Raw genomic sequence first — 23,487 nt, 5'->3', positions numbered from 1 at the left:
AATATGGCGAGTTGTTTTATGAGGCCCCCGGGGCTAAAGAAGCATCTAAAGATCCTGTGGCTGTCAAACCGGTACCTGTTCTTCTTCTCCAAAACACTCTTCATCAATGGTCGTTTTTCAAGTTGAGACAAAAAGCTGCAATTCCACTAAGACGAGCCCAGCTCTCGCCGAGGGTGCTCTCCCCTCCTCTGAAACCTGCAGATCAGTTCACGGACAGCACGACTGCCCTCGCTCGCTCCGCTCCCCACGGGACGCCAGAGCTCAGCCACGTTCGGAAGCCAGAGTCCCCCGGACACGGGGCTGGCGGGAGAGACGGAGCACCAGGCTACGGGAAGGCAGAGCCCAACTTCTTCCAGAAACCTTTATTCCATGCAGCTTCTCAGCCAAACAGCAAAGAGTCCGAAGGTGACCGTTACCACTCCTCCTACCCCGCAAGTCCTCACGCGCACATCTCTTCCTCCGACGTCTCCAATGGAAAGCTGATGGGGGTATTAACTCTCTGTCTTGCTGCTCTGTGTTCTGTTCAAGCGGTCAAAGCTTCTCTGGAGCGTGGAAAGGGAGCTTTTTAGCTGTGAAGATACAACCATTACACCCCAACTCAATTACTTCGGTTGGTCTGCTGCATGGGTGAGCAATAACAGGAAAAGAATGTTTCTCTCCTCCTTTTCTTTTAAAGACTGCATGCAATTTCCTCCTCCCTGTTTCTATAAACAGTTGCCTCGCTGTGCTCTCCTAACAGCTGTACCCTGTACAGTTTGTTAGTAATTATAAACAGTCCAATATGATGAAGTCTGAACACCTCACCAGACAACAGTGCAGAAGATGACCCACCCCAGCCATTTTTAGTCACAGTTAACGTTCATAGCAAATACTGAAAGGAACATGACCGCAAAGCACCTAGCCCTCCCAGTGTATTTTGGTGCACAGAATGTGTTCAGATTATTGACAGCCCTCAGAAAACGCAAGGTAACAGGCACTAAGACGTGTCATGGCTTCCACACAAAAGTGTTGTTTGGGATGAAAAAGGTGGTTGAATTCTCACTTTTTTTTTTTTTTTAACATTGTCCAAAAAGCAGTTTAACACTTCAGAATTAGGATTTTTTTTTTTTTTTTTAGTAAGCAGAGAAACTGGAATGGGCAAGGAAACAAGGAAATTAATTTCTACAGAGAAATTTCCATCACTCAAGCGTTTTCAAGCTTCGATCAAAATGGTTAATAGATGAATAGCAGTTTTGTGTGCAGAGACCTCTGAACAAGGAGCATCAAAAATGGCTGCTTCTTCTATCCTCCTTTAGCGCGTGGGAGAACACAGCAAACTGGTGATGGATAGAGGTACATGTGAACTCCCCCACAGCTTTCCTAATCTAATAATTTCTTCTGTCACATTTTAAGATTTAACAAGAGAACTTAAAATCAGAAGGTTCATAAGTTGTAAGTAAAAACAAAGTACGAGTTTACTGTCCTTCACTTATCGAGTTGAAATGTCAGCCTAGGGGGTTATCAGTCCTGGACTTCAGGATCAGAGACACACAACAGCATTCAAGAACCTCATCTTTTATATAGCGTTTGTAGTATGTATGAGCCTGGAAGTGTAAATTACTGAGAAGAAAGAATATTAACTCCATAGCTCTGGAGCCTCTCAGAAACAGTCTGTAGAATGTATTTATTTTTCACTGGAAATTAGGTGGCCCACTGATACCAAGGCTAAACAAAACTCTCACCAGTATCTAGCAGAGTAGTGAGGAGCAAAAGCCTGGATAAATCTGAATGAAGAAACCTCAATGAGGTGGGCAAATGCTTCACATTATGTTTTGAGTCTTCTTAGAAAAGAGGATCTGTTTTGAATTATTCCCGTGTCTGCTCTGTCATGATTCAGAACTGCACCAACACATCTCATCAATAAACCTCTGAAGTACTTTTAAGAAAGTTCACATGAGTAATCTTAGTCCAAAGTAAAAACAAAAACCAAAACATCAGAAACATGAGCATTGCCTTTGTACCAAATTCAAGCCTAGGACAACACAAGTAAAGGAGTCATGAAAACTTTAGTTAGCACCATCAGAAATAAAGCAAAAGCTACTATGGCAGAAGGGAAAGAAAACTGAGTTGAGGAACAAAGAGGATCACCAGGAAAGACTGGCAGACCTACCTGCTCAAGCATTTCAATTGAGTCTCTTAAAACTCCCTTCACATGTTTAACCTGTTCCTTATCATATTGAGGGATCTCCTCTTTTGATACCATTTCTGGGGATACGCTGAAAGAGATGGAGATTACATCAGAAACATGAAACAAGCACCTCCGTGCCTTTCTAAAAGCAACTGTGCTCTGCCATCGCTAAAAGCATCCTTTTCCAAAAGCCACATAAAAAATTGCCTGCAGTTGAATTTCAGTCCCCATTGCCTTGAAGATACCACCTCAGACCTCTGCAGACAACAGCCACCAAGAACAATGTACTCAACATTATACAGAGTAAGTTCTCACACTTCAGAGGGCAAGATCTTTCCTATGGAGAAAGCTACTCTAATCCGTTCTGAGATAATCACTATGGGAGGTCACCACACTGCTTCCATACTCAAGATCAGGTTATGGCTTTTAACTCATTTGCCAATACCACACTCCAGAGAGGAAGCAACATCTGAGCCTCTTCCAGGTGTCCAAATACAGAAGGCACCTACCATGGAAGTCTCAGGGGGAGAGGGGATTTAGCAGGAGACTCACAGAAAGAACCTAAGAAGCTAAATGAATCTCTAACATTACATTTGAGATTGCGCTGGTTCACACTGGATAAAGTGAACGCTTCGGTTCTGTGATCAGCACTATGATGTTCACAGCAGATGAGTCACAGCAGGCTGATAAATGCAAGCTAAGGTTAACAATCCCCCAAAATACAGCTTGTCAAAGGAGAAATTTATTACTGCAAGATGCAGTCAGACATGTCACTGGATAGGTGCACAGACCACAGAAAAGCAGCAAGTCCCAGCAGCTTTTGAAAAACTTACCACCAAGTTTCATTGTTCAAAATCTATTTCTTTAGATCAAATTCCAACATAAGCTGAGGAAGGAAGAAAGCAAGCAAGCAAAGACTGTGAATTCAACTTACTTCAGAGAGCTTTCTTCCTGAAGCTGGACATGATAAAGGGACTGAGCTGCATGCTCTATCTTTGACAGTTTGAGAAACAGTGTTATGTTCAACAAGACCAAGAGCAGCAAACTGTAAAGAGAAAAGAACAAAAATCAAGTCCTATAACAATTTCATCTGCAATGCTACAGAAACAAGATCTGGGCTACAAACAGCTAAGAAGAAAAGAGAATTCTTCTGGGAGAAAACGAGTGTGGGGCAGTGCTGCACTGAAAATAAAGATCTATCCAAACAATTCTTAGTGGTTAGTTTTAAGCAGTGTAATAAAAACCTATAGGAATGACAACAGTGTCTCCTCTTGGAACTTTTAAAACCAGGAATGAGTAAATTCTAGAAGTTTTTTAATAGGATCAGACATATGTAAACCCACAAGGTAGACTGGTCTGGCAAGTCAGCATTTTCATTCTGTGCGTCACTTCCCAAGCCAATCCACTCCCCTCCTGTACTTGAGTGCTCCTATATACACATTCGGATTAGGTTAGGATCTGTCATGCTATGTGCAATGTTAACACTCAAGTGAGGTACAGGCAAACACAGATAAAGGCCAAGATGAGCTTGAGTGAAGCCACGTTTTAATGCAAGCGAGTACTTACAAGACACTCATTACTACAATGATGGTGGTGGTCCTACTTACAGCATCTCTTTTCCTTCCTATAGGGCATGGAATAGAAAAGAGGTTAAAAAGTACTGAAGAACATTCCTAAAGGATGCCTGCAGATACATGTCCGTGCCCAGCATTTCACACAGAACAGCTCAACAGCTTCTGATGAAAAAGAGTAACGGATCACGTGGGTGCACAAGATCATCTCCATCATTCACCAAGGTGTCTCTGCAGTCATCTCAGACAAGCCAGCTGGACAGTTAGGCTCTTCCATCAGGAGGAAGATTCCCCCTACCCCAGTATGCTGCAGGGAATAGCTCTGGGGCATCTTCGCATCAAACCTAGACAGCCCGAGAAGGCTACAGTCCACCCGTTGCTAACACTCCTTCAGCACATATGCTGCTAGTCACCCACTAGCAGACGCAGCCTGCAAAGTGGCTCTCTTCTGCTTGTTCTCCTGGCCACATTAGTCTTTCTGACAACCAGTGTCAAACCAAGTTCTCCTTTAACTTGTCCCATCCTTTCCAGCTTGGTTTATATATTGACCTGATGACAGTCTTTTGAAAAAGCACCTGCTAGTCAGAAGGCAACATGGACCAGACACTAGTGAGGGAGAGGAAGTGAGCAGCAGTCACCTACCACTGTGGGCAGGCTGATCTCCAAATATAATTTCCCTGATCTCCCAAAGCAGTTTCCTACATTCATATTTTCTGTCCTGGCCAAGGAGCACACACAGAAGCTGTAATGTATACCAAGACAGACACACTCACCTGAAAAGGTGGCGCAGCAGTAGCAAAATTAAGTAATCAGGAAGTAATCTCAGTTAGGTAAAGAGTCCATTACACATGCTGTTGATCCAAATGCTCTCTCCACGCTACATGACTCACTGCTATCTCCGCCCTTTCGGAGAGAGCACTTGCTTTTCAGTGTTTGCAAGTCAGCTGGTGTCATGAAATCCACCATTCTCTGGTACACGTTAGTGCACAGATGTTCCTCACCTCTGTAGGTGTAGCTAATATTGTATGTGCTAGTGGCCAAGCCTGTTGTGCCTAGGGGCAGTGGAACTGCAAGAAATGCTTCAGTCCCCCAGAAATTACAGAAGTAGGCAGGAAATGGACTCTTCAACATAGAAAAAAACCCAAACCCAAGATGACAGGGCCAAGAGGTAAGTAACAAAGTTCAATCAACTCACAACTTGGGTGTGCAGTTATCTGAGGAAATAAAGCAAGTTTTCAGCAACTTTACACAAGATGGGTTAAATTTCTCTCTGATCCCATCTCATTTTCAGTCCTGTGCAGGTGCAGTGCAGCATTTTAGGCTTTGGTTGGTTTTTGTTCATTTGTTTGTTTTAAAAACAGAAGGTGAGATTAAGGTTTGACTTCATGAGATAGTCATCATAAAAGTGACTACACATACTCCAAATCTATTTTATGCAAGCTTGAACACACTAAAGCATTTGCTGTCACACCAATTAGATAAAGACAATGAGTGTAACATACACGCAAGTGTTACTCTTGCACTATGTTAAGAGTTAAGCTTTCTTCAACACGCCTTTTGGAAAACACTTGATATAAGAATTCCTACCTATTATGTTGCCCTGGGACTCTACTCCCATCTCACCAGAGGAGTGTTGGGAAGAGCGTTTAGGAAGTGAATCTGCCAGACTCCGGTGTAAAGTGCGTCGTCTTCGTCTCAGGGCAACTAATTTTCCAGAGTCTTCTATGGACTGATTAATTGCATATTCCTCCATTAGGAGATCTGATTCTGCAACAGAAAAAAAAAAACAAAAAACGTTACTCAACTTTCAAAAGCAAAGCTGAAAAGCCTGAAGACTTGACTTGTGAGATATGGAGGGTGGCAGTGAGGGGAGTAAGTGTATCTTCTAGGAAATGAACTTAAAGCAGGTAGCTGACAAACTACACCTTGATCAGTATTACCTGTCCTAATTGCTAGGTGGCACTTAGTACACTTTTCAGATATGATGTACATTCAGCCTGTGCAGGATTGTTGAAAGATATGTTAGATAGCAGTTGGAGGAGCACTTCACGACACTTAGTCTGAGACTACGAATTGTGTTAGACTGTGAGCCTGCAGCCATGGCTGGCCACGCTGTTCAGAGACATAGCCAGGGAGACTGCCAAGTGCCACTGCTTCTATTCTCATACCCACAATCAAGGAAAAACTTAAAAGATAGGCACACGCAATTGAAATTAACAGCTTTCCTGTTGCTCCTCACATTTCCTTCAGAAACCAATTACTGGCAAGGTATACAAGAGCTCCTTGTTAGCATAAAGCTACGAGGCTTCTTTTACACCCTGGAATAGGCAGATATATTGACAACAGAACCCTCTGACTTGGAGATTCCTTTGGTGTTGCCTTCTTTTCAAACCACTCTTTAAGAAATTGTGTTTGACAGACATGAAAACATACATAGGAAAGACAGCCTCCTTACTCTACCAAAGAATAAAATGCCTCACCAAGTTGTTTGAAGTTTTCCTGTATTCCTCCCCAGGTATTCTTCTCGATTACAGACTTGACAAGGCCCCAGGGCTGTTTTTTATACTTCACTTCTGCAGAAACCCTAACAAACAGAATGCAATAGAGAAAGAGTGCTCTCTAGGTAGCACAGTGACAGCACAAATCTCTTATCAGAAGCAGGCCTCTAGCCTATGTCCATACTTTGAAATATCAGCTAGAACTGCCTTGGCTTTCCATCTAGGCAGCACTTACACTGACATAAGGCAAGACACAGGCAGTAGCAAAGACAACATATCTTGCTAAAGCTTCAGGAGATTCAAATGTCTAAATCATAGAGATTATTTTTTTATTATTATTTTTTTCCTTCAGACTCAGACTAGCAGAGAATTGCTCTCTTCTGAAGTGTTCTCATTTTAACACATTTAAAATAGGCTTCAGGCTTTCAGATCACAAAGTCCTGCTTTTTACTCTGTACGTGTACACAGGATGTATTACATGGGCACACAATGGCAGCAGGTGAAATTCATTATCACCACTCATGCACCAAGTGCTCAGATCTTACCCTGAGTAGACAGAAATTAAAATCTGTCTTTCTGTGAGCATCACAGAGAGGAAGGGACATTCCTGCCTTGCATTCCCCGGGTCAAGCTAATCAATAATGCTTCCAGAACAGAAATTAATTGGGAGCAGAATCCTTCAGTGGGCTGCTTGTAACAGCTGAATGAATCCCAAAGCTCTTCATGCAGGACAAAAGGATAGCCTGATTTAGGTCAAGAACATTGACAGTCCTAGAAAACACTAACATTTTTGAATAGTCACTCAAATCAGTTTAAGACCACTGTGTTTCTAATCTAACAAAACAGCATCTTTCAAACAGAGTTTTTGAGCCATTTTAAATGCAGTATAATAAAGCCAGCTGTAACACCACTATGTACCTTTTGTACTATACTTTCATGTTCGGTGCACCATATTGAAACCTAGGGTTGCTCTTCTCCTAGGGTTGCCAAGTGTCTCAGATAAAACAAATGTAGCCCCCAGAGAGGAAGAATAACTCACTCAAAAAAACCAAACAAAAAAACAAACAAACAAACAAACAAAAAAAACACCCAAACATCCAGAACAGTTGTTCCAGGACCTTTCTTCCCTTCTCCTCCCAGTAGAGAGGGAGTCTTCAGCACTGTTATAGCCCAAGATAAGCCAGAATAAAATCCAGGCTTGCTGGGTACTGATGAATTCTGAGATAAAAGGTCTTAAAGACAGCACAGAAACTACCAAGGATTACATAGTCAGAAAGTCACACAAATGCACTGAACGTGGAACTTCATAGCTTCAGATGTTGTCAACAAATGGGAGAGGAAAGGGAAGTGCCTTTTAAGACTCCCCTATCTAGGTAGAGTTTAATAATAAAGCCTGACTTGCTTGAGTACCCTCCCTGCAGAGGTAGGTATGTTCCACCTTCCCTGCACCTTCCTGTGAAACCATCTTACTCCGCAGGCCCTTAAAAAGGATATCTGGGAAACTCTGTAATACAACAACTTGGTAGCTCCAATTTATCGCACTCAGACAGCTGCACTTAAGACAAAGCTGGTCAGAACCCAGCTCAGTCTTGGAGAGGAGTTCTGTACCTTGTCGAGTCAACACAGAGTTCATTTCTCACCGAATTATTGAGATCCAAATACAGTATACATGTCACAAGAGATAAACCGAGCTTATTTTTCAGAAGAGATCCCCAACTTCAGGAGAAACTGACCTTCTCTATGCTGTTGGCAGATCTTTTGATAAGCACACTTCAACAACCTGTAACATACGTGCCTTGGCTTCTCCCCTCCCACTGTGCACCACACAGGCTCACCGTAATCGACACTTGTGACTGGATGTGCGGCTGATGCAGTATCTGCTCACAGTGTAGAAATAATCATGGTAGGGGACATCATGGGTCAGTATCTCAGCATCCACCTGATAAGACTGACCTTTCTGGCTCTGCTTATGCAGGATCTACCACAAAAGAAAATAAAAATAAGAAGGTATTATTCATCATACCCGTGGTTTTTTTTGGTTTTTTTTGGGTTTTGTTTTTTTGTTTTGTTTTGTTTGTTTGTTTTGTTTTTTCTGTTTCATTCTGAATTCCTTAGGCTAGATCCACCAACTCCAAGTGAACTAGCAGTAAGGAGAAAGCCTGAACAACAACAATAAAAACCAGTTAAGAATAGCAAGTATAGATCAGGTGGGGAAAAGAAGATGCCTCCTGCTTAAGCCAACATAGACAGCAGCAGTATTTCCCCACTGCCATTTCAAGTACCAGATGCAAGGCTGGCCACTGACTCACAACCACAGCTCTTCTTCGAGACTGACATATGAGACCTTTCCCAAAGCAGAATTACAGAATGGTTGAGACTGGAAGGCACCTCTCGTGGCCATCTTGTCCGAGAACCCTTCTCAGGAAGAGCCATCCAGAGCAGGCTGCCCAGGACCATGTCCAGATGGCTTTCCAGTATCTTCAAGGAAGGAAACATCACAGCCTCTATGGACAACCTGTTCCACTGATTCGTCACCATCACATTAGAAAAGTGTTTTCTGATGTTCAGAGGGAACCACCTGTGTTTCAGTTTGTGCCTGTCGCCTCTGATCCTGTCACTGAGCACCTGTAAAAGGTGTGTCCTTTGGTGGCAAAGGCCTGGCTCAGTCTTCTTTGCACTCCCCCTTCAGATACTTATATGCTTTGTAAGATCCTCCTGAAACTTCCCTTCTCCAGGCTGAACAGTCCCAGCTTTCAACCATTTCTCATAGGAGATGCTCCAGTCCCTTAATCATCTTAGCAGCCCTTTGCTGGACTCTTTCCATCTCTCTCATACTGGGGAGCCCAGAAGTGGACACTGAAAGCACATTATTGCACCTTTTCACCCCCCAATTTGTAAGATATATTAACACTCTTCCCATAGACTTTGTGGGAGAAGTTTACAGCCATCTGTAAGGGCAGAAAGCCTCTGATTTCATTAGCATTTGCTCACTAATGGCGAGAAGGGCAGCAAGCTACCCTTAGAGATGCTATGTTTAAACTGCAGATCCACATTCAGCTCACTGAACTCTAACCGTGGTCAGATCTCTGACAGACCACAGAGTTCACCTCTCCCTTGCTTTAAAGGGCACCAAACAGACACACACACAGTACCTGCTTTTCAGTCGCAGTTGTGAACTTCCCACAAAGTGGATTGTTAATCGTTACAGTGTATGTCAAAGTCCTCAACTGATTGCCACTGGAATCTCTATTCCAAGGGGTTGATACAGCATCTAGATGAGAAATTATGCAAAATCTCACATGCAGATTACCTAAAAGGCATTCTCTTTTCCCTTTCATATCTTAACAGTCTAAGAACAGTGGTGGGGAGAGAGACAGAAAACTGATTCCAAATGGTTGTGTTTTTCCATAGGGAAAGGGAAAATTGTAGTTCACTGATAAACAAAGGTGAGGTGCTAAGTAGGTGAACCTGACTCTACTGAAAGAGACTTGAGGGTGTGAAGAAAAGTAAGGAATTAAATGAAAATGTCATTTCCCATCTGGTTAAAGTTGAATAGATTCACTTAGCATTATCAAAAGCTTTTGCCACTTTGCCTTCCAAGCTGACACTGAATAAATATTACCTCACTGAATAAAATTTACTCATCCAGAAAATTAAAGCCTGTGAGCGTCATTTAGCAGGATGCAATAGTTTTGCCTATGTGCCAGCCGTACACATTTCACTATTTCTAGGACACAGTGTAATCAGAAATACCTCACAGAATACATCAACTTAAAAGCCTAGCCAAAATTCAGGCATTAAGGTGCAGTTTTATGGTGCACTGAAATGAGATTTTTACTCCAAAACTTGACTGATCTACAGAAACAACAGGCTAGCTTTACATACTTTCTCTCATAGTGGAACTTTAAAGCTTCAAAATTCTTTTAAAGCAAGAAGAAACTTCAACTTAGTCCCATTTAACATTTCTCAGAGGCTGAAATTTTCAGGATAGCTTGCAACATGGACAGAAGGGAGAAGAGTATATTACCTACTATACTCCTGGAATTGAGAAACCTCTGCATGAAGTGAGAATTTGTGAAAAGGATTTCAAACATCTTGTCTGCAGTGATGTGGAAAACTCTGTTTATAAAAAGTCTCCCATAGAGATCATTCTCAGAGACAGCCTCCTTCGCTACTAAGGAAACAAAGAGAGAACAGGTTAAGAAACGAGCAGTGTTCTGAAGAAACTTTATTATACTCTGAGCTTTATTACAGTTCAAATCCTTCCCAAGCTTGCATCAGCGTTAGTTTCTCACACTTAGAAACCCAGTAGCGATGGCAGCACATGATCTGGTAGCTAGGTTGTCTTCAGGAGCAAAGTCCAGAGTTGATTTTCTACCCCCTGCCCCATTTTCCTGTGCAAACAGAAGTAGATAAATCAGCATCACAAGGTCACATCCCTTTAGGTTTGCCTTCAGTATTCTACTTATCCTACAGGAAGTGTTGGTGAAGACGAAAAGTTAGCAAAATCTTCATTAATGCGTGTGTCTATTGTACAAAGGGCACACACATAGCAGGCAGGACAGTGAAACCACACTAGCTTTCTTGCTTATGGCTAGTTTCACAATTCTGCTTTTTAATTCTGTAATGCTGCTCGCGTCCACAGTCTAAGAGACCAGCTAAAGACTCCCAAACAGTTCCTCAAACTCCCTCCACACCTATCCATAAGAGGAATGCAAGAGGTACCATGCTCCGTTTTGCCATCCTGAAAAGTGCACCAAGATGCTTAATCGCCATTCCCTATTTCAAAACCACCAGCAAGCACCCCAGGGGCATTCTGTGGCTGCAGCACTGCTATTTCTGCTGGCTGCTGGTATGACTCAGCTTTGTGGTTGACTCAACCACTCGTGCAAGAGACAAGAGACAGAATTATAATCCTGGATGGCAAGCATTTCCCTATGCCAACCCCAACTCTATCTGCTTGTGCTTTAAAAAAAAGTCCATCCCAAGGTATAACTACCAAAAAAAAAGAACTCACCCCCACATATCACTAAAATGAAACAAAAAGCCTGAAAGAAAATCTTGCAGAAGCAAGACAGAAGTCAGGACACCTAACTTTCAACCAATACAAATGAATGCTCAGAGCTAGCAAAGGTCAGTGCCCGCCACCAATGCAAAGGTAGCTTGAATGTCACGCTATAGTTCACAAGCTGCCCATAGGCTAAGGTTACAGCACTTAAAACACTACTGCTTGGTAGCAGTCAGTATTGATAAATGCAAATGCAGCAACTAAACACCACAACAGTCCCCAAGGAAATCTGACTCTGACCAGACTTCGACTCTAGTGCTGCTCCTAGCATGCTAGAAGTCGCTGTTATACATCTGCCTCCAAAAAAAGTTCTCTTTGACCTACTCTGGCTTCAATGTAGGACCCCAAAAGTGAAGCATGAGTCTCACATTTACGTGCTTGCACAAGAGATGGGCTTCCTTCCCAGGTGGTGTTCTGCATATGCAATTGTAAGTCTATACAATTGCGAGGTGGGACAGAAAGCAAGCACACATTTCAAGAGAGCTATTTAACTACCCAACGTGCAGTCATTACACATTACAATACAGATTCTGCTGTGCTGAAAACATTCTGTGGGAAGCCAGAAATTCAGCCTGGGTTTTCAGCTTATGTTCATTGTATTCCCTCTCAGAGCTGAACCCAGTGCCAGCAGAATGCAGTCCAAGTGAGCTGTAAGTTTGACCTCTGCTAACAAGACCTCAACATTACAGACCTCTCCTTTCAGAGCGCACTGCCCGCTTCCTCTCTTCACTAAGAGACAGGAAGATTCAGATATTGATGCTGACACGCCCTTTGCCTACTGCGCATCAGCCAAAACACATGGTGTCACATACCACGTAATTCAAACCTAGTTACTCTGGCTGAGTCTTACTCAGCTGGACCTTGACATGCCCAGGGAATCTGCTTAAAAAAAAAAAAAATACAGAAACCCAGACACATGATCAAGCCACCATGCATCAGATAAGCTTTGACAGCTATTTGTATATGTCTTAGCAAACACAAGATAAAACAAGTTACCTTTGCCACAGCGAGGCTTAGTGAAATGACGCAACTTTATGTTCACCTGAAATGCCTGAGAACAGCTACTATGTTTCTGCTGATATGAGGTAATTTGGTAAGCCACAGCAATTTATGATATGCACAAAGCCCATGCATTATTACCTTAAGGTGCAGACCTTGCTACTGAGATATCTTACTCTTCAAGCATGAAGCCTGCCCTCCTTCTACCAAGTCTTAGGCAAGACCATTCATGGGTCTGTGTAAAATTTCCTGTTAGTTCCTTTGCCTACGCTATTTCTGTCTAGTCATATCTCTCAGAAGTCAATGAAGTGCTACGTGCATCATAGTATCTATTGAGAAATATGTTTTTACTTACAATCCCTCTCAGCTCTTGGAACAAACAAAAAAACAAAAAATTTTTAAAATGCTGTTATCACATGAAGCAGTCTTTTCAGAAAATCCCAAGCTGAAACTGGCTTGATATATCAGGCCCACCAGCCACTTTAGATGCTAGGATTCAAACAGCTGTTTTCCAGAAAGCCTGGATATCTTTCAGCTGATAGAACTAGAAGGTGCACGTCTGAATGCTGCTGTGAGCTCCACATCTGTGGAAGCAAGTCGCTGCATACACCAAGCGCCTGACAAGCTTCAACTCGCTTTCATCTGGGCTTCTCAGAGTTCATCTGTAGAAATCCTAGATGAAGCAGGGAGCAGAAACAGTAGTGTACAGTATACACATTTGCAATTTGAGCAGAACAGAAAGCTTTAACCATTTGTCTCTGCTGCAAAGGAATATGCATGTTTATTTACTGTTTTCTTTACTTTTAACTCACACCGGTAGAACTACCCCTCTTATTTATCTCAATACTAGAGCAACACCAAGCATTCTACCTAGGACTGGCTTAGAAATACTGTTTAGGAAGAAAATTTTTTGTGCAGGTATCCAGATATCAATATAACTTATTAACTTTTAATGCTGTTCTAACCCCTCAGCAGTATGCAATTATCAACCACTAACCCTCTTAGCCTGAATACATTTATAGATAAATTGGAGCTCCTGCCTGATAAGAGACTGTGAGATTATTCTGACTTTAGGTTAGGATCCCTAGTGTCCCAAAAATCCAGAAGCAAACATATTACCCAGAGTGCCCTGGTTCAACATGAAGACAGCAAGTCTGTTCCCTCCCCCACTATTGCTTTGCACTTCACAAGGTCATTGCAAGGCAAGCTGTGAAATAATGTCTGAATATAACAATATTGCATAGCAGTGACTGCAGAGGTTTGAAAACATATATAGTCTAAGAAAAGAAAGAGACAGAAAACTGGAGGGGGGGAAGCAGGAAGGAAAAAAAAAAAAATTGTTCTTAAAATTCCCATTACCAACCAACAAGCTTGAAGAAGCTAAACAGACACCACAAGCAAATTAAGAAAGCTGAACCGATAAGAACAGAGGCTACCAAACAAATTAGTAAGACGGCTCATTTTTCCATTCCACGGAGTTGGGGAGGATCAGGAGGTATATGGATATATGCAAATCTTGGCGCTGTTGAGGATTTCTATGCTACTGGGGATAGGGAAAAATGGCACACTGCATGAAGTATATGCAGGTAGGAGCCTTTAACCAGATACACCTGAAATCAAGTCAATAAAACCGATTCCTAGAGTCAACATGTTCCAGACACCATATATTTAAAGACTGCACCAGCAACATTAATGATTATCAAAGAACTCTCCTATACTTTAAAAGACTAAGCACAAAATTAACTTCAGGAGGTACTGAGTAAGTAGTGTAACAATGCTAGCTTTTTCCAGTTCACAAGATAAAAAACTTAGCCTTTTGCCTTTAGATAACTCAAACATACATCCTCCAAACCCCAAGGCAACAAATAAACTGTAGTTATACACTCAACAAAACACGTTTTCAGTATTTTTATTAAAATGCCAACAAGATAACAGGGCTACTCTTCCATATATATGTTGTATGTCCAAAATTTCATACTTGGGAAGACAAAAAAAAAACACACACAACGGGGCTGAACTAATTTCAGCCACCCTGTATTTAAAAAATTTTCTGCCCCATATATCCCTATCTGCAAGAAAAGTCAAGCCACCAGTGTTCCCATCTCACAGCACTACAGTGCAAGCAGTTATGCTCTCCCACAGACTACACATTTAAGGTGGTTATTAATACAAATAGAAATAATACAGTAAGTCTGTCAAGTTACACAAAGAGTTCAGGAACTTATGATGTCCCCATATACGGTAAAGCTTTCTAACAGAAAAGACTGTTTTCCTGTCTCCTGCTTTCCTCTTCTTTATTTGAAGTATTTTATGCTGCTGAACATTGTCATTGTGTATAGAAAACCTACATACAAGAGAGTCATTTGAGGAAATTCAGAATCTCCTGGCTCTATTTTGGAAATATAAATTCTGTGCTTGAACTAAAGTTTATTTTCTGAAATTTAGAATCAAGACCACAGATATTAATTTTTAGCTTAGCCAAAAGTTTGTCATGGCTCAAGATTCATGCTCCAATTTATGAAACAGAACAAAAGCACCAAGGCACAGGTTAATAGGCCTGTGGCACAGTGAGACGCATCTCCCCCCCACCCCCCAGCAAGCAATGAATTGCTTAGGGCAAGGGAACTAGTGTTGCTAAGGCTCTGGCATTCCAGCTTTGGGTGTCAGGTGGATCTGGAGTTGGAGAACAACCGTCTTGAGCTTGCCCCTCACCTTATTTGCTAGGACACTTCCATGGGCAGCCTGAGTATGAGCCAGAGAACACAAGAGAGATTAATCGCATGAGTAAACCTTTGCCATGTAGGAAAGCTAGTTTCGTTTGCATGAAGGCATTCACCTTGTAAGAGTATGAGGCAACTGTAACATAAAACAGACAAAGAAAGAGAAGAAAAAAATCTAAGCATGAAGGGAATCTGAGAGAAGAGACTAGTGCTGTGGGACTAGAAAATACTGCTCTGAATAATAAAACAAAATTAATCTTGGGGAAGGAGGAGAAGAAAAACAGCATGAAGTAATTTCTCTTTTTATTAAAGAGACATCTCCAGTTTAATACGTTCCATTTTCTCAACATCACTAATGCAGGGATGACAGGGAGTACTGACTACTATCATCTACACGAACAGCAGCATGAAAGACAACACTACTATTTCCGATCAGTTTCACTGGAGATCTTTGCCATAAAAAATAAAATTCAAAGATGGTACGAAGAGGATGGTGGTACCAAGAGGATAGGAAATTGCGAGATACCCAAAACACCCACAGGCCAAAACTTTCTGCTGCTCTAAAAGATACACCTGTGATGGAGTAAACCATTAATTTGTGAAGCTTGTTAAGTGTGTACAAGTACAGCATGGACAGCAACCTGTTCAAATAGGTATACCCACAGAAATGATACAACCTGATGTGCATCAAGTTGAACCTGAACTCAAGCAAACGCAGCAGCAGTGTGGGTGAGCAAAAGGAAAGCCAGTTGAATATAAAGTATATCCTTAGGCAACAATCACAACTTTCAGGCGGGCAATTCAATCTGACTTTGAAAGCTTTCCTGGACACCTCAGTGATCCCAACATAAAGACACCTGCAGCAACTGCAGCTGCCAACTCTGTTTGAAAGGATACGATGCAAAGTTTCTTGGCCATTTTAAGAACTGGCTTCAATTAACTGAACTATTCTACTCCTGCCAACAGGTGATGAAAGTCAGTTATCTCTGAATAGGAAAGAAATATTCAGCTGCTACTGAGCACCCTGCTGCTGTTGAGCTTTTCTGTCCTTTGCTTGCACACCACCATACAACTTCGGAAACAATCCAGATTGTGCAGACCTTGTTCTAAAGGCATTCAGAGTCCAAGATTGGGATATTTAGCAGAACATCCACCACAACGTCTGTGAGCTGTTTGAACAACTACAGTCCTTCAGGACAAAAAAGTTCCCCATGGTGAGTGAACAGCTCACCTTAGAGAGTGAGAACTTGTCAGGGGCTACTGTGGGACCACAGAACAAGCACCCACAGACCTCAGCACAAGCCTCACTGTCATGGGTAGGAGGCACACTCTGGCCTTATTGTCTCCCCAGGACATAGCAAAAACACTCATACCAAAACCACTACGCGGCTATGCTTTTCTCTCCTACAGGGAGAAGAGGAAAGGAAGAACGCAACAGCCAAGTTACCATCTCTACACTACTGTAGTATCCAAGTTTCTTCTCGTTTTGTACTGGGTAATGAGGTATGAGTTATGAGGATGGTATATTAGGATCCATTAAGATACTAAATTCTGCTGGCACACAAAGCATAACCTGCTCCAAGATACACATTGTTTTTCATCTTCAGATCAGATTCAGAATATGCACAATACACTCCTGAAAGCTGAGAAGTCATCTTGCTTGGACTTTGAGCAAGTTCCTCAGTTTACTCCAATTAACATTGAAGCCCGTATGCCTTAGGAAAGTAGAAGTGTAAAGAAGAGGGGCTGGGAAGGGCAGGGGAATCTTTCAGATACTGGAAAACAGTCTGAAATGTTTTCCCCTCAGCTCTCAAGAAGTGAAAGCAAAAGAAAAATATTTTAAATACCTGTGAGAGCACGGAAAGTGAACAAACAGCACCACACTGTCAAAAAGTTTTTTGTTGTTGTCGTTTAAGCTGTTAGCAACTCTTTACCCACCAAAGGAGAAAAAGCAAAACCACAACTTGTTTTCATTCTAAATGCCCCCAACAACAACTTGTTTTTTTCTCCCCAGAAACTAAACAAGATACAAAGATGTTTTTGCTGGATTTCTGCGAAACAAATGAGCAAACAAGTTTCATAAGATCCGAATGTTCTCTAACTTGCTCCACAAGTGAGAAGGCACACGAGAGTTAGGTTGTCTTACAGATCCCAATTGTTAAGAGATTTACCTTCTTCACTGTCTGAGGCACTGCTCCTCTCTGGAAGATTTTCATTCTCATTCAGGTCTAAGGACTTCTCTAAAGACCTGCTCCTGACTAGTTTAACAGGTTTTCTTTCTGAAGATGGAAGAGGGCTCTTCTTTATTTGCTTCTCACTTGGGGACTCCTCCACCTGCAACAACCAAGAGGAAAAAAAAAAATGCATCAGTAATCACAGACCATTCAAAAAAGGAGAAAGTTACTTTCAAAGAAGAAAGCCATATAAATGAAGCCCCAAGTTCTATCTGCTCAATTACCACAGCGTCAAGCACTAATTTCTCCCGTGTTCTCCCACCTCAGCCAGCCTCCCTTCCTCTTTATTTCAAACTTTCACTTTACCCTGGTAAGAAGGGACAGACTTACCTCTACTATCATATCTAAAGCTGCCTCAAAATGGAGGGTTTACTCCCCATCCAGCCCCTTGCACCCACCTACAGAGTTTGGCCCTCTTTCCTGCATCAACACTAGCATTTATAAATTCATTAACCTAACACAGATTATTTACTTTTTATTGATCAGGTTAGCTTTTTTCCTGCCCGTTTAGCAAGGGATCCAACAATCCTGAGGGGAAGCACAATGAAATAGGCAGGACCTCCCTTTTTCAGCAAGATTAGATCATCCCATTTATATATTTAAAAGCTTTCTTATTTTATAGGAGTCCAATATATTTTGATCAAAAAAAAAGTTTTAAGACACTGTCTATAGCCATCGTACCTATAAAGTGCTACTCCTCAGAAACAAAGCAATAGATTATCGTTTGCCACCTCCAGTATATGAGCAGGACATCCCCCAAAACATCAGTCACTGAATCAATGATGCAGCTCTTAACCCTAAACTATAACAACTGGTGGCTAAGCTTACATGCCATTGCACACTTCAAGAGCCCCTCATATGCGGTAGTACACGAAACATAGTAAGATCAGGCCTCCAAGTGAGCAGATCTGATTCATCTGCAGTATCATCATCCCTAAAGATTACTCAGCACTGACTCAGAAAAGCAAGAGCATCCGCTACTTGAATAGTCATCGTGTAGTTCCTGTACTTCTTTGCTTTTTTCAAAATAAAAACCATCTACTTTTTTCTGCAACTGAAGGCCACTGGCAGAAGGTGGGTGGCTGGAAAACACACACAGGCATGAATGTGACTGCAGTATAAGCAGACAAAAATAATCCCTCAAGATCAAAACAAAAAAAAAAAGACTGAATCAGAAAAGCAGATCAATTAATAAATGCTCCTATTGAAAGTTGCTACCATGCCTGAAGTTATACTTGGTCACACAACAGGAAATAGGAAAGAACCAACATTTCCATGTCAAAATACTCTGCCAGTATAGACGGAAGACAGAGAGCAGCTGGTTGTGGCAAAACAGTCTAAAAATTGACACAACAATCCGGCAGAAAGCCGCAGAACTCTCATAGCATTTTGATGATGATGATTAGGCATCTGGTGAACAAGAGGAGCTCCCACCAGCAGCATAAGAGCAGCCCACTATGCCATGAGCAAAGCGGGAAAGTCAGGCTCAAGTCAAAAACAAGAGCAACAGCTCCTACAAAAAAGCCTTTCGTGATGTCAGGGAAGAGGAGATTCATGCTGAAACTTTTGGAATAACTGATCAACTCAACAGTTTCCTTGGGGTTTTGGGGTTGGTTTTTTGGGGGAGGGGGAGGGCGGTATTTGTTGGCCGGGGTTTTTTAAAAAACAAAAACACTAAAGAGTAATGATTTTAAGATCTGTTAGTTGGAATTAAAGACACATAATTTCTTCCTTCTATAAATTTATCTCCTGAGCTAGTCCAGTACTGCTAAGCTCTGTGTGCCAAGGCTTTTGAGTTTTTTAACCTGTGAACAGCAGGCTCTGGGACTGGAAGGCCTTCCTACAAGGGGTAGGAGGAATTAGATGGTTGAAAATACAGGAAATAAGGTGGTTCCCACACTGATATGAACTGCACCTAGAGAAGCCAACAAACCATGACTGGTGTTACAGACTTTCTTTAATCAACTATGGACAGCTATTGCCAATGCTTCTTCCAAGAGAGGCCAAGACCTGTAGCCAACCCTCCCATTAGTTCAGGTCTGCCTCTGAAGAGAGCTTTGGGACTTACTTTGTCTATCAGAGCAGTAAAGGAGAGGTTAAGCCTCTTTCCCTCCAGTTTTGGGGAGGTGATTAACTGTGTGTGATGTCATCAGTGTAATGGTTTTTGAGAAATTAATTCTAAGCACTACTGCCTCCTCCTATTGCCCCTGTGCTTCTATAAAATATGCTGTAATCCCGGGGGCTGTGGTGAGAGTGTTGATATTCTTGAGAAACAGCAAGTGACACAAAGCTGAACATAATCATTATGTATTTTAGTTACACTGAAACAGTAAGCTAAACAATTTAGTTACACATTTATCAAGACTGCACTTTTACACTATAACTAAAGGAGTTTTTAAAGGCATTTTATTCAAGGGAGAATCTTTGCATTTTTCCCTGCATACAAACCAAATCCCTAGGCATTACTACTTATGAACATGCCCAATTAGATTTAGCACCTGCAAGAAACCTCTGGGAGTGGCACCCAGTAGGTAAACAAAACACTTCTTTTCCAGGCAGAGCAATTATTTTTAAACAGCTTGTTCTTGTGCAAATGAGACTTAGAAGTCCAAACCAAGGCTACCTGGGCAGATTTTCAATTATCCTAAAGAGCCCAAATTCCACAGCATCCACACTTCTCCCAGGCCTCCCTTACAGCTCTCCAAAAATCTTGGTTTATACTGCTAGGATTTCCTTGAGGGACACCCATCATCCAATTAACTAAGCTTTTAAAGTCTGATAAATACCATTATTGTTTGCTGGGTATGAGTCCCTAGCCATTAACTTGGATTTCAGCAAATTTGTTTAAAGCCTGCTTAACCTACAGATCAGTTTTAGCAAGTGAAAAAAGCCAGAAGATTTATATGGTAGTAAAAACTATTATAATGATCTCCTTTCTTCCCTCCCCAAATTTTCCAAAGCAGAAACAGCCGTTAAGTACCCAACCCTAGTGAAGGTCATAAGAAATGCTTTAGTGCTTTATTTGCTTTTCCAAGATCTTTCCCTTAGGGTATCTATTAATCAAGAGAAAATGTCTGTAACCTTTTAGTACTACAACTACACACAGGAGGCCCAACAACTGCGCTAGACACTGTGCACACCTCAGGTACTGCTACTAACACTCTTGCCCTCCCAGCCAGCCAGGTACATACAACACCATGAGTGAAGCACTCCTGCTTGTTCAGTTTTATTAAGAGAAAACTCATCTTTACTGTATCAAATGTGGGGGGCATTTTCCCCCCCTTCCTTCTGAATCATTTCCACAAATGTAAATAAAAAAAGGTTTCATATATTCACAACAGCAGACTAACTGATCTTTGAAGGCAAGGATAACACAGTATTAACTACCCTCTAATAAACCTCATGTATAGGAGAGACAGAAGAGTAGGTATCTTTAAACAACAAACAGCACAAGCAAGAAAGCACTGGAAGTGAACAAAGACATTAATTTCATAAAGCACTTAGATAAAAATGCACATGGTTCCTAGGAAGGTGCATAAAACACAGTTAATTTTATTTTTAAAGAACAACCACCAAAAAGACCAGGGCATAAGCCTCAGAATTCTAGCCAGGTTATGCAGTGAATTAGTGGTAGGACATTGCTGAATCTCACACCAATGATATTCTCTTACACACAATTTTATTCATTTCCAAATTCAAGAAATACTCCTGAAATCTGAAGATGGTAATATTAAATTTCTGATGTGAAAACCTCCTAGACTACTATGAATTCTCCAAGGCTTCTTTAGAAGTTACAACCCCCATGCATCCTATACTCAGATATACAAGTTAAGCATATATGCTTATCAGTTACAAATAGCAAGAAAGGCTATGTTAGTACTTACTCCTGGCAAGACGTGTCTATTGAGTAACTCTCCTTCTGTTTGAAGCACAGGTTCGCGAACCAAACCAATCATTTTAGGTAGCTTTTCATCCCTTTCTCCAGAATCATCACAAATGCTGGATCTGTCCAAAGCAAAAAGGAAGATATCTTTGGAGACAGAAGTGCTGAAAAATCTGAGAAAGCTTCTTATGTGTGATTTTCACACTCAAACCATGGCTGTTCAGCTAATATTAAACACTAACAACTCATTCTTCCCACATCCACCTCACTAATCTCTCAAGTCATTTTCTTCACCCTAGCTCACCTAGGTGAGCCACCTCTCAGCAGATTCAGCTTCTGACCATAAGGTTAGTAAAACCAAGCACTGGTGAATCAGAGAGAAAGAGTGCTGTGGGAAGAGAGGAAACAGAGATAGCTTAGAACAAATGTGGGGAAAAAAAACATTTTAAGAAAGTTTGAGAAAATAATTTTTTCCTGCATCCCTTATTCCAGAGTTGCAAAGTAGTGCTTTTTTACAGGAAAAAAAAAAAAAGGGAAATATTTAATAGGACATCTTTTGAAGCTCATAGTGAACTTCAGATTTTATTTTTTTTTAATAAGCATACTCAGATAACATACGATTGAAAAGAGACATAATTTACATTGTTCAGTTTTGTAAGGCCATATTTATTTACATACAGACAGAAAAATTAAAGCCCCATTATTAGATTGACACTGGCAGTTCATAAGTTAGTTCACATTTGCTCCAAAAAAATCAACACAGCCATTTAAAAGAAAAAAGACATCCACATACAGTTAGATTATTCCAGCTTCTTAATTCAAGCTGAGTACAATACAAAAATTAGATGAGACCTCAAACATCATGAAAGCAAAGCATAACAAGTGCTTCAGTGTCCACAGAGGAGAGGAAAAGTGTCTGAACAGCATGTATAGCTACATTCTGTTCAGCCCTTCCACATTGTTGAAGGGCATACAGATCCTAACTAGATACCATAATGAGAAAAGGTTGTTATTTAAGGTGTCCTGCTGATATCCCCAAGCAGATCCAGGAAGAACAAGGTCTTCCTACCTCCCTCCTCTAAGGGGCCTCAGCTGTGCTCCTACTATTTTAGACAATGAACACAATTAAGTTTTTATGCATGCTCAGTTTATGCAGTTCGGTTCTTTGCATCCTAGTACTACAGGCTTAACCCTTCTGGTAAGGCTACCAGCACTTCAGAAAAAGAATTTCTAAGAAAGAGGACACTGCTTCTCCCTGAGTATTTCAATAAGCTTTATGGCCTCCCCTTACCGAGGCTGCCCGTTGTCTTCAGACGAAGAGTGGAAGCTCTCCATCTCCTCACTGTTCAGGCCCAGCTCAGAGCCATAGCTCTGGTGCACCAGCTGCCAGAACTCCTGCTTGGTCAGCCTCTGCAAGAGAGCGAGCTAGTCAAGAACCACGGTACGGGACAACAAGGCACAAGAGGTAAACAGTAAGAAGTTTGAATTACGCCACAGCCTTTAACCTCAATTCTGACAAGGACTGAAAGCATTTAGGTATCACATTTCAAGACTGGATTTCAACATTTTGGGGAACTGTACTCCTGTCTTAACACCATAATCCCAGCCCACAACTGCTCAACCAATAACATCAGACATGAGAACAACTGTTATTTCAAGAAAACACACACTTGTAGCTAATTCTTGCTTCTTCACGTGTCTCCGATGTTTTAACAGATATCTTCAAGGTAGCTCTCTTGACTTTCACTCACTACGGCACAAGACCATTAACTAGTAGATTACCAGGGACTCCCTCTATGATCTTGGACAAACTGCTTAACAGATAGACGCCTGTTTCCTCAGGACACTCAGAGCACCTTACAAATCGCAAGAGGCTGGCACTTCAACTGCTACAGACAGTGGTGTCCAAGTCAGCTTTGCCAAGGTGGGACGGGAGGGCCCCACTTTGGCATAAAGTCCCGGCCTTTGCATAAAGTGGTTGCTTCTGCTCAGTAACAGTGTTACCACAACTCCCCACTGGCTACTCTTCCCTTTCTCTGTAGTATCTCTGCCCTGCTCCACAAATTCCCACAGCTGCTGGGACAGATTGAAGTTCTCTCAGACCACCACAGAAGTCAGAAAGTGAAAGCAGTATGACAAAATCATATCAGCAAAGTAAGCAGGTAGTTTCAAAGTCCACTTCAGCTGTAAAGGGGGGGGGGGGGGGGGGGGGGGGGGGGAAGAGAGAGAAATGAAACGAGGAAATAAGTCTCTGGGATTTAACCGAGCTTGGAGAGCAGCACTAGCAATCTTAAACAAGAGACCCAACACTGGAAAGCGTGCCTCGGCCACAATCCATATCGATCAC

At 41.7% G+C, this 23,487-nt stretch overlaps 1 protein-coding gene across 6 annotated transcripts in view; it reads right to left on the bottom strand.

Annotated features, from left to right (window-relative positions):
* Nucleotides 1–347: 347 nt before the first annotated feature.
* Nucleotides 348–23,487, bottom strand: part of GRAMD1C (GRAM domain containing 1C) — a 53,753-nt gene continuing 30,613 nt past the window's right edge. For 3 of the 6 annotated variants that reach the window (XM_075436762.1, XM_075436781.1, XM_075436791.1), the window contains exons 7-18: nt 22,432–22,550; nt 21,142–21,262; nt 17,195–17,357; nt 10,264–10,410; nt 9,389–9,507; nt 8,072–8,214; nt 6,219–6,322; nt 5,326–5,505; nt 3,734–3,791; nt 3,102–3,212; nt 2,150–2,255; nt 348–569 (exon numbers count right to left, since the gene is read on the bottom strand). In XM_075436762.1, the coding sequence (XP_075292877.1) occupies nt 492–569; nt 2,150–2,255; nt 3,102–3,212; nt 3,734–3,791; nt 5,326–5,505; nt 6,219–6,322; nt 8,072–8,214; nt 9,389–9,507; nt 10,264–10,410; nt 17,195–17,357; nt 21,142–21,262; nt 22,432–22,550 (1,449 nt within the window). In that variant the 3' untranslated portion in view covers nt 348–491. Of the gene's footprint in view, nt 570–2,149; nt 2,256–3,101; nt 3,213–3,733; nt 3,792–5,325; nt 5,506–6,218; nt 6,323–8,071; nt 8,215–9,388; nt 9,508–10,263; nt 10,411–17,194; nt 17,358–21,141; nt 21,263–22,431; nt 22,551–23,487 lie in introns of those variants that run through there. The other 3 variants (XM_075436773.1, XR_012765651.1, XM_075436799.1) reach the window with 3 other exon arrangements.

This window comes from Opisthocomus hoazin, chromosome 1 (genome assembly GCF_030867145.1).
Source record: "Opisthocomus hoazin isolate bOpiHoa1 chromosome 1, bOpiHoa1.hap1, whole genome shotgun sequence".
NCBI classification, from domain to species: domain Eukaryota; kingdom Metazoa; phylum Chordata; class Aves; order Opisthocomiformes; family Opisthocomidae; genus Opisthocomus; species Opisthocomus hoazin.
This window is presented reverse-complemented; position numbering and strand designations above follow the sequence as displayed.